The sequence below is a fragment of the Rhinoderma darwinii genome, chromosome 2 (genome assembly GCF_050947455.1).
Source record: "Rhinoderma darwinii isolate aRhiDar2 chromosome 2, aRhiDar2.hap1, whole genome shotgun sequence".
NCBI lineage: Eukaryota > Metazoa > Chordata > Amphibia > Anura > Rhinodermatidae > Rhinoderma > Rhinoderma darwinii.
Window position 1 is genome coordinate 308,286,116 of NC_134688.1, and position 22,807 is coordinate 308,308,922.

The 22,807-nt window shown below is 40.6% G+C and overlaps 1 protein-coding gene across 1 annotated transcript in view; it reads left to right on the plus strand.

Annotated features, from left to right (window-relative positions):
• The window catches only part of SCUBE3 (signal peptide, CUB domain and EGF like domain containing 3), a 127,935-nt gene that overhangs the window by 47,542 nt on the left and 57,586 nt on the right, over positions 1-22,807 (plus strand). The window contains exons 9-13 of the mRNA XM_075853524.1: positions 10,635-10,757; positions 11,031-11,147; positions 11,321-11,443; positions 11,608-11,724; positions 21,649-21,738. Of these exons, the coding sequence (XP_075709639.1) occupies positions 10,635-10,757; positions 11,031-11,147; positions 11,321-11,443; positions 11,608-11,724; positions 21,649-21,738 (570 nt within the window). The remainder of the gene's footprint in view (positions 1-10,634; positions 10,758-11,030; positions 11,148-11,320; positions 11,444-11,607; positions 11,725-21,648; positions 21,739-22,807) is intronic.

The window sequence follows — 22,807 nt, forward strand, 5'->3', positions numbered from 1 at the left end:
AAATTATGAATTCATACTCTACTTAAATAACAATAGAATCACTGGAGTAGAACTAGAGATTTTCTAAAATATAACTTTTACTCATATTTTATAAAAAGTGTGCAATAGAGACACACCACATAAACTTTACATAAAGAGATATTCCCTATTAGAGAGAGAATCTAACAATTTAAACACTGATTAAATGCCAGTTTGTGCACATAATAAAAATTTTCAGAATACATGCTCCAAAATGTGTCCATACAGGAGGATATGCGTTTCTCCCAGAGGGAGGATATTGGTATGTATAGGGTTAAAGAAATACTTCATTTGAAATCAATTGGGACATGGCAGGCTTTATTGCAAATACGACATAGAAACGTGGCTGAACCAAGCAAAGGAAGTATTTTCGGAAAAATATTTTTTTCAGAAAAAATACACACCATCACTCAAAACAGCATTTAATGAATTAAATAAATGCTACAAAGAACAGGCAATATCTTGGTGGGAGGTGCAATCTTTCGAAAATTATATAAAACACAGCATAGTCCCTAGAGGATTAAGGATCAAACTTATACCAGCAACCAGACTCCAAAATCCAGAATTAATGCGGAGGTGGGAGACTGTGGCTACTAATAGCTCTTTGAAATTTATGCAAATCCTATTGGATGAAGAAAAACGAAAGGGAGAAATAAACCGGAGACTGATCAATCATCCTTCGATACGGATTTCACGGAGCCGGAACAAAACTATATTAGTAAAAGCAGAACGTCCAGAGGTAGAAATGACCCTAGGCAATATAGGGGACGGGGTACCTCCAGGGGGAGGAACCCCAAACAGACATGGGAAACCTCACAAGTAAATCCAAGCACATCATCCTATCAGAACCAAAATATCTATACAAGCAACGAGTCGTTACCTTTTTTAGTCGTTACCTTACCATCTACGAAACAGGGCAAACAATCCAAGATAAATGAAACCAAGATGAAAGTCATTAATCTATCACACAGACCCCTCTCTGACATGGAAACACATGTACTTAATAAAGGCCTTTCCTTCATACCCACAACTGCATATGAAGTCTTTAATTGGGTAAAAGACGTCAATCTATTTACCAGGAAACTCAAATGGCATAAGTTATATATAATAAAAGATAGAAACGAATGCCAAGAATTGGGATTAACTCCAAGCGAATTACCGCATGCAAGGGATTTAGCGACCCTACTATCTCCATATGAAAAGACAAGGGGAGAAGGTCCCTTTACTCAATGCACATTAAGAAGTCAAAAAATGCCTCCGATAGGAGATGTCTCCATAATAGATGTTTTCCAGGACTTTGTTATTAAGGACCTAATGGACATCGAAACATCTAGAAAATCATCTAACCTTAACAGAAGAGAACATTTAGCATTATTGTCACTTGAAAAGGATGAAAGTATCATCATAAAGGCGTCCGACAAAGGGGGGAATACAGTGGTTCTCAATAGAAAGGACTACATAGATATGTGTCAAACCATCCTAAATAACAAGGAGAGCTATGAATTACTGAAAGAGAACCCCATACAGAAGGACAAAGAAGAACTACTTGAGATCCTAAACCGTGCAAGAATGGACAAACTCATCGATTTAAATGAATTTAACTTCATGGCCATTGCTAAACCACAAATCCCAACTTTCTATGCCCTACCTAAGATTCACAAGGGGATCACCCCCTTAAAATGGTGCCCAATAGTATCAGGGATAGGAGGATTAACACTAAATGTAGGAATATATTTGGATAAAGTCCTGAGAATTTTTGTAGAGGCATTACCATCTTACACCAAAGATACCATGAATTTATTATAAAAAATTAATGACATCACGGTAGACCATAATACGATCCTGGCCAGTATTGATATGGAGGCGCTATACTCCTCAATTCCACATATAATGGGTCTAAGGGCGGTTAAATACTTCTTAGACACAAGAGAGATCCATCTACAGTGGCATAATGCTTTCATTATCGAGCTTTTACAATTTGTATTGACAAAGAATAATTTTCTCTTCAATGGTCAAATCTACCACCAACTCAGGGGCACAGCCATGGGTAACTCATGTGCACCAACATACGCCAATTTGCTCCTGGGTTGGTCGGAAGAAACCATGGTATTTACAGATGAACGACAATCCCTAAACCTCCCAATATTAATGTGGGCTCGGTACATAGATTACGTGTTTGTCCTATGGGGGGACCAGAAAGAAGCTTCACAAACTACGCTAATGCTTTGAATTACAATGTCATCGGCCTGAGGTTCACATTCGAATCTAATAATAAAAACTTACCCTTTTTGGATGTATATATCTCCAAGAATGACAAAGGAGGTCTATCATCAACCATATCTCCATGAGCACAAGTCACCTATAGACGAGGAAGGAGTATCAGAGATAGAGTAACACATAGCCATCTGAAAAGCCCCTCAAAAAATCTCAGTTGGTTAGATCAGGGTAAAACCAACCATGCTATAAATGTGGATATTGCAAAGCCTGTATGGTGGTACAAAATACAAACCAATTTGGGAGTGCACATACTGGCGAAAATGACAAAATCAATGACTTCATCAATTGTAGTTCCAAAAATGTGGTCTACAAAATTACATGTAGTTGTCCACTAGACTATGTAGGTAAAACCACTAGGGAATGGAGAAGGAGGGTCCTGGAACATCTGGGGGACATTGCGAACAATAGAGACAAACCAGTGGCCAGACATATACATCAAAATCATGGGGGAAATGCAAAATGCCTCAAATTTACAGCCATTGAGTTAATTTATCCATCGATAAGGGGAGGAGACATAGACACAATAGGGCTCCAAAGAGAATCCAAATGGATATTTAAATCTTCAGTACCCCATGGATTGAATGAACAACTAAATTATTGTTGTTTCATTTAACCCTCCTAAAAACCAAAATAACTATGTCTCAGAGTTCATAGATTATTTTAAAAAATAAGATCACTTTCCTTTGCCAAGCCTAAAATGGAAATATATACACAAAAATTATTATTTTTGCATATGAAGTTTAGGAGGACTATCTTAGTAGATATAACAGATGGTCATAGCCGTAAATGTCCTACTAAAAATCAATTAATTAAATAAAACTCATGAACATGACTAAAACTATAAAATCGTAAACTAGTCTCTGGTGTAGTCTCCTAACTCTGGTTTAGCAAGCTGCATCTAAAATGTATTGCGGTTATGATTTAAACAACCAGAGGAGACGTAAAACACACTATCGCCCCCCCCTTTCCCAGACTTACCTGTCAGTGGGTCTGTTTCACGTTGTGAGGACACGTGTCGGTCAGATGCCTGTTGATCCCTTGTTCACAGCGTGCGACTCTGCTATGTTGTGGAGCGGCGGCTGTAACAACAGGCCCATACCTGCTGACTCGCGACTCTGTGTTCTGGAGTTGTGCGTTGACGGGGCTACAGGCTCCACCCCTTCTGGGAGGGGTTCTGGACTCGTCTTCCTTATGGCGGACACACCCCCAGATACGTCACTGGGGGATGTTCGCTAAAGGAAGGGAATTCCAGTTAAATAGCAGTCAAAAAGCACGTGAGTGCGATGACGTCAGACGCCGAGGCATGCGTACACTATAGCTGGAACGGAACAGATCCTGCTGAGAATCTCTGCCACTGCAGAAGAATCACTTTTAAATTGCTCCAACTCTTTCTCTTGAGCCCCTAGTTGAAGGGGCCACCTGGCCTTATCTCCCCTGTAGAATTCCGGCCATAAGGAAACGCGCTGGGTGAAGGCAAAACTAATTGCCTAGATAAAAAGGATAATGAGGTTTCCCAGTCCCCGGTCGGAGGCTTAGTATGGACTCAGCTACACTACAGAGCGGGTAGGAGGGTTATTTAACCCTATACACACACCAATATCCTCCTTCTGGGAGAAACGCTTATCCTCCTTTATGGATTTTGGAGCATGCATTCTGAAAATTTTTATTATCTGCACAAACTGGCATTTAATCAGTGTTTATATTGTTAGATTCTCTCTCAGATAGGGAATATCTCTTTATGTAAAGTTTATGTGGTGTTTCTCTATTGCACACTTTTTATAAAATATGAGTAAAAGTTATATTTTAGCAAATCTCTAGTCCTACTCCAGTGATTCTATAAATTTTTAGGAAAGTTAGTTCAGACGTTGCTGAAAACTCTGCTGCGGATCATAGGCTGCGGTGCGGAATTTTCCCTCCGCATCATGCACTGTCTGTTGCGGAGAAGAAGCAGAATTTCGCTGCGTGTTTCAGCATTTGTAATGCAAAAACTGAAATCTGTGGCAAGTCTGCTGTGTTTTATGCAACGTCTGAATTACCTGTCAAATATGCAAATGTTGGTGCAGATTCGATGCGTAATTGCCCCAAATCTGCACCAACATTTGCAGCGGAAAAACTCTGCCACGTCTGAACGTGCCCTTAGAGACAGTGACACAGCAATACAGAAGTATTGCAGTGTATTATAAAAGCAAGCAAATGATCGCATAATTAAGTCTCCTTGTGGGACTATTAAAAAAAGTAAAAAAAAGTTTAATAAAGTTTATAATAAATAAATAAAACTCCCAAGTAAAAAAACTAAAACCCCACTTTTTCCCCTTACAAAATGCTTTATTATGAAAATAAGTCACGCATATTTGGTATCACCGCGTCCGTAACGTGCTGATCTATAAAACTATTACATTATTTAACCTGCACGGTGACCGCTGTTAAAAATAAAATAAAAAAACAATGCCAGAATTGATGTTTTCTGTTCATCCTGCCTTAAAAGAAATAAAGATAAAAAGTGATTAAAATGTACTCCATGTACGCATGTACTCCAAAATGGTACCAATAAAAACTACAAGTCGTCCCACGAAAAGCCTTCATACAGCTGCATCGGCAGAAAAATAGAAAAGCTATAGCTCCTAAAATATGGCAACACAAAAACAAATAATTTTGAAAAAAAAGTATTTTTACTGTGTAAAAGTAGTAAAACATAAAATAAACTATATAAATTTGGTATTGCAGCAATCATAACGACCCACTGAATAAAGTTATAATGTTATTTATACCACACGGTAAACTGTGTAAATTTAAGATGCAAAAAAGAAAGGCAAAATGTCAGGTCTTTTTTCATTACCCCACCAAAAAAGTTAATAAAAGTGAATCAATAAATTATATGCACCCCTAAATGGTGCTATTAAAAAATACAACTTGTTCCGCAAAAAACAAGCCCTTATACAGCTATGTAGACGCAAAAATAAAAAGTTATAGCTCTTTGATGTAAAAAACTTAAAAAAAATTGCTTGGTCATTAAGGTTTAACCCCTTAAGGACGCAGCCTAGTTTTGGCCTTAAGGCTCAGAGCCCATTTTTCAAATCTGACATATTTCACTTTATGTGGTAATAACGTGGGAATGCTTAAACCTACCCAAGCGATTCTGAGATTGTTTTCTCATGACACATTGGGCTTCATGTTCGTGGTAAAATTTGGTCGATATATTCAGTGTTTATTGGTGAAAAATTGCAAAATTTAGAGAAAATTTTGAAAAAATTGCATTTTTCAGAATTTAAATGCATCTGCTTGTAAAACAGACGGTTATACCACCCACAATAGTCACTAGTTCACATTTCCCATATGTCTACTTTAGATTGGCATCATTTTTTGAACATTCTTTTATTTTTCTTGGACGTTACAAAGCTTAGAACATAAACAGCAATTTCTCATATTTTTAAGAAAATGTCAAATGCCTTTTATTTAAGGTACCTGTTCAGTTCTGAAGTGGCTTTGAGGGGCCTATGTATTAGAAACCCTGATAAAACACCCCATTTTAAAAACTAGACCCCTCAAAGTATTCAAAACAGCATTTAGAACGTTTTTTAACCCTTCAGTCATTTCACAGGAATTAAAGCAAAGTGGAGGTGAAATTTGCAAATTTCATTTTTCTTGCGGAATTTCCATTTTATTCATTTTTTTTCTGTAACACAGAAGGTTTTACCAGAGAAACACTACTAAATATGTATTGTCCAGATTCTGCAGTTTTTAGAAATGTCCCACATGTGGCCCTACTGCGCTCGTGGACTAAAACACAAGCCCTAGAAGCAAAGAAGCACCTAGTGCATTTTGAGTCCTCTTTTTTGTTAGAATATATTTTAGGCAGCATGCCAGGTTTGAAGAGGTGTTGAGGTGCCAAAACAGTAGGAATCCCCCAATAGTGACCCCATTTTGGAAACTACACCCCTCAAGGAATTAATTTATGGTTGTTGTTACCATTTTGACCGCACAGTTTTTTCTCAGCACGTATTTGAATTGGGCTGTGAAATGAAAAAAATGACATTTTTTCCAAATAAATGTCATTTGTGATCAAAATTTCTTATTTTCACAGGGAACAAAATACCCCATTTGGTTGCCCAATTTGTCCTTAGTGTGGCAATACCCCATTTGTGGTGATAAACTGCCGTTTGGGCCCATGGGAGGGCTCAGAAGGAAAGGAGCGCTATATGTTTGTTGGAGTCCAGATTTTGCTGGATTGGTTTTTGGGTGCCATGTCGCATTTGCAGAGCCTCAGGGGTATCAAAGCAATGGAAACCCACCAAAAGTGACCCCATTTTGGAAACTACACCCCTCAAGGAATTCATTCATGGTTGTTGTTAGCATTTTGAGCACACAGTTTTTTCACAGCACCTATTTCAATTGGGCTGTGACATTAAAAAAATGACATTTTTTCCAATAAGATGTAATTTTTTATCAAAATTTCTTATTTTCACAGGGAACAAAATGCTCAATTTTGTTGCCCAATTTCTCCTGAGTGCAGCAATACCCCATTTGTGGCAATAAACTGCCGTTTGGGCCCATGGGAGGCCTCAGAAGGGAAGGAGCGCTGTGTGTTCTTTGGAGTCCAGATTTTGCTGGATTGGTTTTCGGCTGCCATGTCGCATTTTCAGAGCCCCAGAGATATCAAAGCAATGGAAACCCACCAGAAGTGACCCCATTTTGGAAACTACACCCCTCAAGGAATTCATTTATGGGTAATGTGACCATTTAGACCCCATAGTTTCTTCATAGAACTTATTTGAATTGGGCTGGGAATTAAAAAAATATATATTTTTTCCAATAATATGTCATTTTAGCTCAAAAATTCTTATTTTCACAAGAAATAAAATACTCCATTTTGTTGCCCAATTTGTCCTGAGTGCGGCAATACCCCATTTGTGGCAATAAACTGCCGTTTGGGCCCATGGGAGGGCTCAGAAGGAAAGGAGCGCTGTGTTCTTTGGAGTCCAGATTTTGCTGGTTTGGTTTTCGGGTGCCATGTCGCATTTGCAGAGCCCCAGAGCTATCAAAGCAATAGAAACCAATCACAAATGACCCCATTTTGGAAACTACACCCCTCAAGGAATTCATTTATGGGTGTTGTGACCATTTTGACCCCATAGTTTTTTCACAGAACTAATTTGAATTGGGCTGGGAATGAAAACAAAATTATTTTTTTCAAATAATATGTAGTTTTGGCTGAAAATTTCTTATTTTCACAAGAAACAAAATACCCCATTCTGTTGCGCAATTTGTTCTGAGGGCCGCAATACCCCATTTGTTGTGATAAACTGCCGTTTGGGCCCATGGGAGGGCTCAGAAGGAAAGGACCACCATTTGGCCTACTGGGGATTTTCTAGTGCGAAGTCATGTATGCAGAAGCACCTGAGGTACCAGTACAGTTGAAACCCGCAAGAAGTGACCCCGTTTTAAAAACTACACCCTTAAGGCATTCATCTAGAGGTGTAGTGAGCATTTTGACCGGAGACCTACACCCCATAAACTGTAATGTGGGTTCTCCCGGGTATGGCAAAACCCTACATGTGGCTGTTATCAGCTGCCTGGGCACACAGCAGGGCTCAGAGGGGAAAGACGAGGGGGGATAAGCTGTGCGGAGTGCATCAGGGTAAGTAAAATTGGGGTAAATTATAAACCAAGGGATGTATGATAAATTTTAAAACACTCTTTCATACAGAGCTCTGGTTATTCGGGACACGTGTCACATTGATATATTGTGTCATCCCTTATCACCCTCTTATAGCAGACTTTGCACCTCTTTTGACTTTTTCCCTTCTTGCCAGTTTGGGGAACTTCCCCTGGAAAGTGTTGCCCTGGTACGATGCGTGTGGCCCCGCTTCCAGAAGTACTGGGTGCCCCCCCTTCTTGGTCCCTAAAGATTAGGTTCTTGATAATCACCTCTTGAAATTCCAGGAAAGTTCCCGTCTGGCCTGCACATCGACGTAGCACGTACGCATTGTACAAAGCCATCTGTATGATGTGCACGGCCAGCTTCTTATACCACACCGCATGGCGCTGTAGGGCTTCAGGGCTTGATCTTACAAGTCCATCCCTCCCATGTACCTATTGTAGTCCAGGATGCAGTCTGGTTTGGGGGTGGCCTTTCCTTCATATATCCTAAACCTGTAGGTATACCCTGATGCACTCTCGCAGCTTATACATCTTCACGCCATACCTTGCCCTCTTACCCGGCAGGTACTCGCGGAATTGAACCCTCCCTTTAAAATGTACCAGGGACTCATCAATAGAAATACACTTCTCGGGGGTGTATGCTGGGGAAAACCGGGCACTGGAACGGTCTAATAGGGGTCTCCGTTTATACAAACGGTCAAAACTGGGGTCATCTCGGGGTGGGCACGACTCATTATCAGTATAATGTAAGAAGCGAAGTATTGCCTCATTTATTTATTTTTTTAGGTTACAGTTCAGTTCTGAAGTTGCTTTGAGGGGCCCATATATTAGAAACCCCTATGAAATACCCCATTTTAGAAACTAGACCCCTCAAAGTATTCACAACAGCATTTAGAAAGTTTATGAACCCTTTAGGTGTTTCACAAAAATTTAGAGCAAAGTAGAGGTGAAATTTAAATTTATTTTTTTGTCAGAAAATCCTCTTTACACAATTTTTTTTATAACACAAAAGGATTTATCAGTGAAACGCAAATTAATACGTATTGCCCAGATTCTGCAGTTTTTAGAAATATCCCACATGTGGCCCTCGGGCGGTAATGGACTGAAGCGCCGGCCTCCGAAGCAAAGGAGCACCTAGTGGATTTTGAGGCCTCTTTTTTTATTAGGCACCATGTCCGGTTTGAAGAGGTCTTGTGGTGCCAAAACATTGGGAACCCCCAAAAGTGACCCCAATTTGGAAACTAGACCCCTTGAGGAATCCATTGTAGTTTTCATGTCATGCATGCGGCTTTTTGATCAGTTTTTATTCTATTTTTAGGTGGCGTGGTGACTAAAAAACAGCAATTCTACTATTGTTTTTTTATTCTTTTTTTTTTACAGCGTTCACCGTGCGCTATAAATGACATATTCACTTTATTCTGCGGGGCGATACGATTACGGCGATACCAGATGTTTATAGTTTTTTTTTATGTCTTATGGCGTTTTCACAATAAAATACGTTTTGTAAGCAATAATTCACTTTTTGTGTTACCTTATTCTAAGAGCCATAACGTTTTTATTTTTCAATCAATAAAGCCGTGCGAGGACTTATTTTTTGCGCAACGAACTGTAGTTTCGATCAGGACCATTTTTAGGTACATGCGACTTTTTGATCTCTTTTTATTCCATTTTTTGGGAGGTGAAGTGACCAAACAATTGTGATTGTGGTTCGGTTTATTATTATTTTATTTTACGGCGTTCACCGTGCGGGATAAATAATGAAATAATTTTGTAGTTCAGGCCGTTACGGACGCGGCGATACCAATTATGTATAGTTTATTTGTTTGTTTATATATTTTTATTAATAATAAAGGACTGATAAGGGAAAAAGGGGGATTTCTACTTTTAATACTTTTAAAACTTTTATTTTCTTATTTTTACACAACTTCTTTTAACTTTTTTTTTACTGTATTACTTTGTCCCACTAGAGGACTTGACAGCAGGAGGCCCTGATCGCAATTCTAATACACTGCACTACATGCGTAGTGCAGTGTATTAGAACTGTCAGCTACTCACTGACAGCAAGCATAGTGGGTCCTGACGTTGTCAGGACCCACTAGGCTTCCGTCTATGGCATAGCCGGACGCCATTGTTTGGTGTCCGGTTGCCATAGTCACCATCGCCGGCCGCTATCGCGTAGCAGGCCGGCGATGGCAGCTTAACCCCTAAAAAGCCGCGATCTCTATAGAACGCGGCTTTTAAGGGGTTAATCAGCGGGGACACAGCGATCGGTCCCCGCTGTAGGAGCTGTGACAGCTGCTGAACAAGACAGCAGCGTCACAGCTCCTGTATGTGTCGGGAGGACGGCCGAAACGGCCGTTACTCCCGTGACGTACTATTACGTCATGGAGCGCGAACGATACAGCTGCCATGACGTAATAGTACGTCAAGGAGCGGGAAGGGGTTAAAATACCTTTAGTATTAAGGGGTTAAAATCATTTAGGGGTACTTTGTAATGTAGTGTTTGTTTGTTTGTTTGTTTGTTTGTTTGTTTGTTGTATAACGTCCATATAATAATAATAATCATCTTTAATTTCTTATTAAAATAGTTTCTAAATAATAATAGTGAAAATCCAGGCAAATTGAATGTTCTTGCTAATATTTCATAGTTAAACAATGATGTATATTATTTGTATTTGCAGATATTGATGAGTGCCGTGTTAACAATGGAGGCTGTGATCACAACTGCCGTAACTCAGTAGGCAGCTTCGAATGTGGTTGTAAAAAGGGCTATAAATTGCTCATTAATGAGAGAGGCTGCCAAGGTAAGATTGTATATAATGTTTTAGGGGAATATATATTACCGCTATTTGAAAAAAACAACTTAAATGTTATGATTATTAATGCTTTATCCTCCCAACCCCTGTAGCTGAAAATTAAAGAAGGGATCTGATTGGCTGTTATGGGCAACTTCTCCAATATTCCTTTGCACCAGTTTTAATACATCTCCCTCTTGCTCTTGCTTGTTCCTAAGTTTCCTTTGTTTTATTAAGTAGGCCTACAAAGGTTATAATATTTCTCTCTTTTACATTTCCCAGACATTGACGAGTGCTCCTTTGATAGAACGTGTGATCATATCTGTGTCAACTCTCCTGGGAGCTTCCACTGTTTGTGTCATAAGGGTTATACTCTATATGGGATCACACACTGTGGAGGTAAAGCTCTTACTTTATTTTGACTTTTTTTGTCTTTGGTTTATGGAATGAATTATACCGTTTTGAAATAATAACCTAAATTTTTTTTACTTTAATTGCACTTGGGGAGAAAACATGGGCACCATATAAAATCACACTCATTTTCACTAATATTTACTGTTATCATTCCACAGACATTGATGAGTGCAGCATAAACAAAAGTGGATGCAAATTTGGTTGTATCAATTTTCCAGGAGCCTTCGAATGTACTTGTCCTGCTGGTTTTAAGCTACATTGGAACCGGAAGGACTGTATAGGTAAGTCAAAAATACAAAAGTATTATAGGAGTGATACCTTTATTGGCTAAACAGGAAAAACTCCCTCTTATAGTTTTTCTGTCTACTTAATAACGGTATCCAATATAGCAAAAAGTTTTTCAAATGCATAATGATTCTGTAAAGCTGATATCTTTCCCATTTAGAATTGATGAAGTGTGCAACATCTGGACCTCCATCTCGCGCTTTTTTGGCATGCAATCGAAATGGGAAGAAAGATACCTGCTCTCTCACGTGTAGCTCAAAGACTTTGCTGCAGCCAGGTAATAAATACTCTAAGGCCAGGATCACACACATAGTTTTGTTGCCGTTTTTGGTGCAGTTTTGGATCAGTTTTTTGAGCCAAAACCAGAAGTCGCTTCAAAAAGAAGGAAATATATAAAGAAGAGACTGATTAATCTCCTTTCTTTTCCACCTCTGTGTTTGGCTCAAAACACTGAGCCAAAAACGTCACCAAAAACCGAATAAAATATGCGTGTTTGATCCTGGCCTTAAACATAAGCAAAAGAGAGCAGAAGGATCACAAATGTTTATATTAGTGTAACAAATAAAATATATTACACTATACCAGCTTAGTATGCCAATATAAGAATTTACTGTTGTGTAAAATGTTACTGCTGTGTAAAAATGTTCCTGTTTTTTTTACCAATTCTTGTGGGCACAGAGTAGTGTGCGATTTAAAAGAAACAATACAGTTTCACAATTGCATAAAAGTAATTGTGTATTTTTCACAGTTGTGTAAAATTAATATTTCTGTTTTTTTGTGGGAGTTGAAGTGGCAAAAAAAACAGTAACTCGGCCCTTTTTACCTTTTTTTCCCGCTCACCGTATTGGATTAAAATTTTTTACATTTTTGGAGTTCGGGCATTTTTGGACTCGGGGATACCTAATGTGCTTATGTTTATTATTGTTTATTCATTTTTATATGTGATCTAGGGAAAGGGGGTGATTTTAATTTTTATATATTTATATTTTTAAAGTTTTTTTTACCTTTATTTGGCTTATGCCATAGACTGCAATATCACAATATTTTTCTCAAAATTAGTGCATTGCTATAGAGACCTGCCACAGGCAGGTCTCTATACCAATCTTCCTATAGCAGGGCTGGAAGCGTTCACAATGCTCCCAGCTGCTAGAGGAGTACACCGCCTCCCACGATCTCACCATGCCATAGCCGATGACCGGCCCGAAGTGAAAGGGGCAGTGAAAACTCCTCTGCCTGTGAGCGGGCACCATATTTAAATACCCTTTCACGATGTGAATCAACAGATTAGCGACGGAAAGGGTTAATGAGAGTAGCAGCAGTGCGGATGGCTGCAGAATTTGCTGTAGTGAGTTACTATTTCTCTGTGGGTCTTTGGCTGGATTCACACACAGCGATTGTTGATGCGTTTTTTTTTTTTTTTTTTAGAGTAACCAGATGTTACATTAAGGTCTATAGTAAAATATGAAATGCACTACACACAACTCCAATCTGGTTTTTGGCGTTTTGTGGTCAGTGGCTTTCTTTTCCAAATGCAGCAAGCTCTGGGTATGGCGTTTTTTTCAGGCATTTTTTCTATAGGCTTCTCTATAGGATTTTAAAAACACCACAAAAAACGCATGTACAAAATGCAACTAAAAACTCCATAAAAACCGCATTCTACGTTTGAAAAATGCTAGTGTTTTTTGATGCAGTTTAAAACGCCTGAAATTTTCTGTGTGTGAAAGACGCCTTATAGACGGAGCTCTGTTAATAGTGGGAATAACAGTGGGTCACCTGTTTAGTGAACTCCGAGGAAATTTAAATACAGTCTCTGACACTTGTAGTTATTATTCTCAGTTGTGCACCTCTAGATCCCTTCCAAATACTTTATTCCTATGCACCATGTCATCCAAATTACAGGGTGCCAATATGTTTACTTCATTATCTTTTGCCTGTTCTGTTCATACTTCTGCGGTTGCTACTGCCAATGCAGGTGCTATTTGTGCTGGTGTTGGGCGCCATAGTGGTTATACTATGCTGGTTGCTATGACTCTGAAGGACAGTGAAGGAGCACACTACCAGTGAAACCCACAGCTGTTACCACAGACAGGACAAGTATATGTCTTTCACTTTTACACGTAAACCTTCTTTGGGAGTGCACTCCATTGTTTCTTTTAAAATGATGAATTATAGCTCCATGTTTTTGGATGCTGGAGAACTACAAGTACCATATGTCTTTAACTGCCCACTGAATTTCTGAGGCCAGTGTGGATGGTTCTGCATAATAGTTCTGATAACTATTCTTAATAGGTCGGATCCCCATGGTCCTCTTTCAGAGACCCAAACAGCAAGATGGCTACCTTCTGCTGCTCTCCACCTTCTCCAAGTGAGCAATGTGGTCAGCAACAAGGGCAAACCATTGTCACTGCGCTGTGCAAATGGGGTTTTAAAGAATGGCAAATTGGACAATTGCCATGTGCCCCATCTCCTAGATGATTGGACTCTCAGAAGCAAACTGAATTTACCATTGACTCCTTCAATGCCCTAGACCACCAGGGAATGTGAAATTAATGCCTACACTGCCCTCGACCACCAGGGAATTTACAATTTACTCTTTGGTATGAAGGAGGGGTCCCAACTTTCTGTTGCCTAGGCATCGCAGAAGCAAAGTGAGGACCATCTGTCAGGCATTTGCAAATCATCAGTTAGCCAACTAAGCTAACACATCGACCACTGATGCCATACCGTAATTTATTTTGAAGCATACGCACACTTTAAAAAAAATTGGGAAAATATAATCAACATTAAGGCCTGGTTCCCACGTACCCTGAAAGCTGCGGAATTTCCACAACGGAATTCTGTGTGCATACAGTAGCGGCAGTGAATGAGATTTAGAAAATCTCATGCCCACGTTTCGGGGAAAAAACTCAGCGAAAACATTCAGAAATTGCCCTGTGGTGCGGATTTTCAATCAGCAGCATGTCAATTTATGCTGCGTTTTTGTGGGGGAATCGCAGCGCTTTCTTGTGTTCTTCTTTGAGGCCTGTCTCCTGGGATGATGTTTTATCCCATGTGACTGCTACAGCCAATCACAGGCTGCAGCGGTCACATGGGCTGCAGCGTCATCTCCGAAAGCCACACTGCACGGCAAAGGAGGGGCGCGTCACCATGACTACGACCGGGGGAAGCATAAACTTTTTTTTCTAGCGCTGTTTTCCGCAGAGGATATTCTGCCTGGAAAACCATACTACATTGATTCGCAGCGTATCCGACCCGTGAGAACCCAGCCTAAGAGCTGGCACCTTCGCTCAAAGAACAGCCTGTCTCTTTATCTTCCCCGCCAATGAATTGACCTAACACTTCTTTTTTTATGTGACGTGTTCCCTAAACACGCGTGTGTAAAACATGCACTACCAGTGCGCTTTCCCATTGATGGGCCTAATTGTGTTAAAGGCTCTGTACACTTTTAAAACCGTTTTGTTTTTGTTTGTTTTTCTATAAAAATGTCTATCAGTATTATTTGTGCAACTTTCTAAATACTTTTTATTAAAAATAGTTTTTAGAGCGGCTGTATCTAGCGCTGAAACCTGTATCGGTCAGGTCAGCAGCACTGATGGGTTCAGTGACAGCGGGTCCATGCAAGATCCACCTGTTATCGATCACATCTAAGTTATGAACTTAGATGTGATCGTTAACAGCTCTACCCTGTGTGTCATAGACAGTCTGTTACTGAACCCGTCAGTCACGCTGACCTGATCTCAGTGTTAGGGCTGATTCAGACGAACGTGCCGTTTTTGCGCACCCAAAAACCGCTGCGTTTTGCGTGCGCAAAAGAAACTTCACAGTTCCGTGTGCCCTGTTCATATGGATGCGCGGCTGCATGCTTTTCACACAGCCGCCATCTTTATGACACTCCGTTTGGATGTTTGTAAACAGAAAAGCACGTGGTGCTTTTCTGTTTACATTCATTCTTTTACTGTTATTGCGCAAATAACACTTGTCCCGTGCTTCCGTGGGGCATGCGTGATTTTCACACACCCATTGACTTCAATGGGTGCGTGATGCGCGAGAAACGCCGACACATAGAACATGTCGCGAGTTTTACGCAGCGGACTAACGCTGCGCAAAACTCACGGACTGTCTGCACTGCCCCATAGACTTCTCTAGGTCCGCGCGAGCCGCGTGAAAACCACGCGGCCGGCACGGATGCAAAACACGTTCGTCTGAATCAGCCCTTAGATACAGTGAAGGAAATAAGTATTTGATCCCTTGCTGATTTTGTAAGTTTGCCCACTGTCAAAGTCATGAACAGTCTAGAATTTTTAGGCTAGGTTCATTTTACCAGTGAGAGATAGATTATATTTAAAAAAAAACAGAAAATCACATAGTCAAAATTATATATATTTATTTGCATTGTGCACAGAGAAATAAGTATTTGATCCCCTACCAACCATTAAGGCTGGGTTCACATGTGGCGGAATTTCACTTAAATTCCGCTGCGGACACTCCGCAGCGTTAATCCGCAGCGGAGCCGTTTCTCCATTGCCTTCCACTTCTATTTAGAAGTGTTCGTTTAGACGAGGGGTAAAATTCCGCGGAGCATAGGCTGCGGAGCGGAATTTGGTGTCCGCAGCATGCTCTGTCTGTTGCGGAGCAGTGGCGGACTCATGGCGGAATTTCTCCATTGACTTCAATGGAGATTCTAAATTCCGCAATGAAGTCCGCAGCTGTCATGCACATGTTATGTGTGCTGCGGATGCGTTTTGCTTTTTTAACTTGACATTTCTTCATTCTGGCTGGACCTATGTATTTCTAGGTCTACAGCCAGACTGAGGAAGTCAATGGGGCTCCCGTAATGACGGGAGCGTTGCTAGGAGACGTCAGTAAATAGTCACTGTCCAGGGTGCTGAAAGAGTTAAGCGATCGGCAGTGACTGTTTCTGCACCCGGGACAGTGACTACCGATCCCAATATACAGCTACCTGTAAAAAAAAATTGAAGTTCATACTTACCGAGAACTCCCTGCTTCTGTCTCCAGTCCGGCCTCCCAGGATGACGTTTCAGTCTAAGTGACGGCTGCAGCCAATCACAGGCCAATAACAGGCTGCAGCGGTCACATGGACTGCCGCGTCATCCAGGGAGGTCGGGCTGGATGCCGAAGGAGGGACGCGTCACCAAGACAACGGCCGGTAAGTATGAATTTCTTTTACTTTCACAAGGGAAAGTGCTGTCCCTTCTCTCTATACTGCACTGATAGGGAGAAGGGAAGTACTTTTACCGCAGTCCGCAGCAGCTAGTCCGCATCAATTTACTGCACATTTTGTGCAGATCCGCAGCAGAATCTGCAACGCAGATTCTGTGCGGCATTAATGCGGACAGTTGCGGAGGAAATCCGCCACGTGTGGCCATGCCCTAAGAGTTCAGCCTCCTCCAGACCAGTTACACGCTCCAAATCAACTTGGTGCCTGCATTAAAGACAGCTGTCTTAAATGGTCACCTGTATAAAAGACTCCTGTCCACAGACTCAATTAATCAGTCTGAGGGTATGTGCACACGCTAGCTGGCTTTTACAGCTGAAATTACAGACTGTTTTCAGGAGAAAACAGCTGCCTCGTTTCAGCCGTAAAAGCTCCTCCTCGTATTATGCGAGGCGTCTGTGACGCTCGTAAATCTTGAGCTGCTCTTCATTGAGTTCAATGAAGAACGGCTCAAATTAAGTTGCAAAGAAGTGCCCTGCACTTCTTTGCCGAGGCAGTCAATTTACGCGTCGTCGTTTGACAGCTGTCAAACGACGACGCGTAAATTACAGGTCGTCTGCACAGTACGTCGGCAAACCCATTCAAATGAATGGGCAGATGTTTGCCGACGTATTGTAGCCCTATTTTCAGGCGTAAATCGAGGCATAATACGCCTCGTTTACGCCTGAAAATAGGTAGTGTGAACCCAGCCTGACTCTAACCTCTACAACATGGGCAAGACCAAAGAGCTTTCTAAGGATGTCAGGGACAAGATCATAGACCTGCACAAGGCTGGAATGGGCTACAAAACCATAAGTAAGACGCTGGGTGAGGAGACAACTGTTGGTGCAATAGTAAGAAAATGGAAGACATACAAAATGACTGTCAATCGACATCGATCTGGGGCTCCATGCAAAATCTCACCTCGTGCGGTATCCTTGATCCTGAGGAAGGTGAGAGCTCAGCCGAAAACTACACGGGGGGAACTTGTTAATGATCTAAAGGCAGCTGGGACCACAGTCACCAAGAAAACCATTGGTAACACATTATGCCGTAATGGATTAAAATCCTGCAGTGCCCGCAAGGTCCCCCTGCTCAAGAAGGCACATGTACAGGCCCGTCTGAAGTTTGCAAATGAACATCTGGTTGATTCTGATAGTGATTGGGAGAAGGTGCTGTGGTCAGATGAGACTAAAATTTAGCTCTTTTGGAGGAAGAAAAATCTGCCTATGACCCAAAGAACACCGTCCCCACTGTCAAGCATGGAGGTGGAAACATTATGTTTTGGGGGTGTTTCTCTGCTTAGGGCACAGGTCTACTTCACCGCATCAATGGGAGAATGGATGGAGCCATGTACCGTCAAATCCTGAGTGACAACCTCCTTCCCTCCACCAGGACATTAAAAATGGCTCGTGGCTGGGTCTTCCAGCACGACAATGACCCGAAACATACAGCCAAAGCAACAAAGGAGTGGCTCAAAAAGAAGCACATTAAGGTCATGGAGTGGCCTAGCCAGTCTCCAGATCTTAATCCCATCGAAAACTTATGGAGGGAGCTGAAGATCCAAGTTGCCAAGCGACAGCCTCAAAATCTTAATGATTTACAGATGATCTGCAAAGAGGAGTGGGCCAAAATTCCATCTAACATGTGTGCAAACCTCATCATCAACTACAAAAAACGTCTGACTGCTGTGCTTGCCAACAAGGGTTTTGCCACCAATATTAATATTAAGTCTTGTTTGCCAAAGGGATCAAATACTTATTTCTCTGTGCACAATACAAATAAATATATATAATTTTGACAATGTGATTTTCTTTTTTTTTTTAATATAATCTATCTCTCACTGGTAAAATTAACCTAGCCTAAATATTCTAGACTGTTCATGTCTTTGACAGTGGGCAAACTTACAAAATCAGCAAGGGATCAAATACTTATTTCCTTCACTGTACATATTAGAAAAAAAACTATTTCAAAGGTGTACATAGCCTTTAACATAATTAGACCCTGTTCACACAGCGTGTATTCAACGCATTTTTTGAGAAATGGGAAAGCGCACTGGTAGTGCATACGATGCTTTTTTACACGCGCGTGTATAAAAAACATATTGCATAAATAAAGAAGTGTCAGGTCAATTCTTTGGTGCGTAAAACACGCCAAAAATGCACCTAATTCTCATAGTCAATGGGAGTCCTAATTATACACCAAATAAACGTGACGAAAATATACATAAAACGTGTTGGTTTTCTTGAGCACGTTGTGAAGAAGGCCTTAGGCTGGTTTTACACGAGCGTGTGCGTTCTGGGCGCGCAAAAAATGCGGCGTTTTGCGCGCGCAAAAGGTACTTAACAGCTCCGTGTGTCAGCCGCATATGATGCGTGGCTGCGTGATTTTTGTGCAGCCGCCATCATTATGACACTCTGTTTGTAAACAGAAAAGCACGTGGTGCTTTTCTGTTTTCATTCATACTTTTTACTGCTGTTGCGCGAATCACGCTCGTCCCACGGAAGTGCTTCCGTGTGCTGCACGTGATTTTCACGCACCCATTGACTTCAATGGGTGCGTGATGCGCGAACAACGCACAAATATCGAACATGTCGTGAGTTTTACGCAGCGGATACACGCTGCGTGAAACTCACGGACAGTCTGCACGGCCCCATAAACTAACATAGGTCCGTGCGAGGCGCATGAAAATCACGCACGTTGCACGGACGTATATCACGTTCGTCTAAATAAGCCCTAAGTGTCATAAAACCAAATAACACATAGTTATTCAATGCCAGCTTTGAAAAACTTTCATTAAAACCCAAACTTGGACTATGAGATAAATTTCAGCGACCTCTGCCAGATAAACTTGATTAGCCAATCGTCCTTTCTTCAGCCACCGCCATGGCCATTTTCAATACTGAGTCCTGAATCTGCTACAAAGATGTTCTAGTCACTCTGTCAGATATTTTTACTGCTGCTCTCCAAATTCCTAAATCCCACAAATTCTCTGGCATTTTTATAGAGACGCGTATGGGAAAACGCCTGAAAAAACACCTTACCCGGAGCATTCTGGGTTTGGAATAAAACGCCACTGACCGCAATATTGCCTCAGAAATGCCAAAAAACCAAACGCAGTTGTGTGTAGTAAATTTTTTTTTTTTAGGATAGACTTTAATGTAACCTCTGGTTGTACTTAAAATTGCATGAAAACATGCCACAAAAACTGCCAATAAAAATTCCACGAAAAACACACAAAAACGCAGCAAAATGATGTGTGTGAATCTAGCCTTAAGCAGCGCTTTTGCCCCTACATTCTCAGGATTGTTGGGATCTCAGTCTTTTTGAGATGGGAAAAGCCCTTTAACAAGATAGGGGCGTGTACAGGGTATCTATATACAGATAAGGCCTTATTCACACGGACCTGTCCGTATTGCGCGCGCAAAAGTTCCATGTGGCATCAGCATATGGTGCGCGGCTGCGTGATTTTCGCGCAGCCGGCATCATTATGACACTCTGGTTTTATGTTTACAAACAGAAAAGCACGTGGATCTTTTCTGTTTTCATTCATTTATTTTACTACTCTAGATCAAATCACGAGCGGCACCCAGAAGTGCTTCCGTGTGCCGTGCGCGATTTGCACGCACCCATTGACTTCAATGGGTGCATGGTACGCGAAACATGGCCAAATATAGGACATGTCGTGAGTTTTATGCAGCGCACATACGCTGCGTGAAATTCGCTGACAATCTGAACGGTCCCATTCATTAACATAGGTCCGTGCGATGCGTGTGAAAATCACGCGCGTAGCACGGAAGTATAACACGTTCGTGTGAATAAGGCCTAATGCTGAGTGTTTATACTGTTGCGGCCGAAATGTGAAGAGCTCATCGATGTCAATCAGTATACAATGAGTAAACATTATGCAGTACAACTTTTATTTGCTAAAACTTGAAAGATAATGCAGTTTTAATATATTTCATGTAAATGTTCAATATATATATTGGAGTAGATATGATATCTATAAATATAATTATACACGTCTTTTTCAGCCAAGTTATCGACATAATTATTTAAAAAGGCTCTGTCACCAGTTTATAACTGCCCCATCTTCTACCTAATCTAATAAGCGCTGTAATGTAGATAACAACAGGGTTTTTTTGTGTTTTTTTTTTAAAACTTTTATTTTCAAGTTATGATAATTTTTAGTTTTATGCAATTTTTTTCTAAATGCCCAACTGGGCGTTTTTTTACTTTTCACCAAGTGGGCGTTGTAAAGAAAAGTGTATGACGCTGACCAATCAGCGTCACACACTTCTCTTCATTCATGCCCAGATTGTTTCACTGCACAGCATGATGGTACTTCCTCCCACAGGACCTTCATCGGAGCCATGGAAGACTGAACAGACATCGCCTCCAGCTGCTGCAGATTCGGATAAACGTCCTGGCACGGCTGGAGACGATGTGTGTTGATTCTTCCATCGCTTCGGTGAAGTACCTGCGGGAGGAAGTCCCGTCACAGCGTGATCTCGTGAGGTCATGCTGTGCTGTGAAACAAGCTGGGCATGAATGAAGAGAAGTGTATGACGCTGATTGGTCAGAGTCATACACTTTTCTTTACAACGCCCACTTGGTGAAAAGTAAAAAAAAACGCCCAGTTGGGCATTTTTAACAAATTAGCATAAAACTAAAAATGATCATAACTTGGATTAAAAATAAACGTTTTTCAAAAAAACAAAAAAATTATTTGTTATCTACTTTAAAACACCTATTAGATTAGGAAGTAGATAGGGCAGTTATAAACTTGTGACAGAGCCTCTTTAAATACGAGCCATGCTTTCTAATATTTGAGACAATCCCCCTTCACTTCACAATATGTTCCATCTTCGATCCCCCAGCAGCATGCAGTATTTTAGTAGTATTTTATGCATAATAGATTTATTTATTTACTTATAAAATTGTTATTCTTTCTTTCTTCCACTCTTTTTTTTATATTATAAACAGATTCTGACAGCAGTTACATGTTCAGCTGTGGGGCCCCAGCAGTGAGACCTGGTTTCAATTCTAAACAGAATACAAGCCAACATTGTATTGGTAACTTTCTGCAAATACCATTCTTTTTGTTAGCTATAATAAGAAATATATATACAAAATCTACATGTTTTAATATCTAACTACTGAGCTAAGATTAAATTACAGGGACAAAGCCTGAGGCTGCACTACTGAAAGATTCTGATGACAACATGCCCCCTTGTGATATATTTGGGTGTAGTTTTGACATGGATTCCATGTTTGAGTTCAAATCCCCATTTACATTGGTATCTATATCCATGGTGGCTTGAATATGGCAAATATGGATCTTAACCCCTACCCGTACAAGGACGCAACTGTACGTCCTCGCCGGTCAGCGGTCTATTGCCGCTGATTTCAGCATTTAAGGGGTTTGCAGCAGATTGGCACACCCCACAATGCGATTGCGGGGGGTGCCAATGGTTGGCATGGCAACTGAAGGCCAGGCAATGGCCTCCGGATCTGCCATGTACGGAAGCCTGTCCTCATAGGCTTCCTGTCAGCATGACTGTCAGCGTCATGCTGACATTTATAATACATTACACTAGATAGGTAGTATAATGTATTATAGCAGCAAACCATGCTGCTGGTGTTCAAGTTAATAAGAATGTTGTAAAAATAAAATATATAAGTTAAAAAAACTAAAATTACTTGCTTTTTCCTTTAATAAGAATTTTATTATAGGAAAAAATCTAAACGTTAAAAAAAAGTACACATATTTGGTATCACCGCGTTCGTAAAGACCCAAACTATGAAACTATATGGTTATTGTTCCCATACGGTGAACACCGCAAAAAAATAAAATAAAGAACAATGCCAGATTCTATATTTTTTGGTCACCATCTCTCCCAAATATAGAATAATTAGTGATCGAAAAGTAGCATGCACCCCAGAATAGTACCAATAAAAACTACAACCGTCACACAAAAAACAAGCCCTTACACAGCTTTTTTAACTGAAAAATAAAAAAGTAATGGCTCTTAGAATATGGTGACACAAAAAATATATATTTTCTTTTTAAAAAAGTGATTTTACTGTGCAAACACTGCAAAACATATGGTATCACCATAATTGTATTGACCAGCACCTTGCT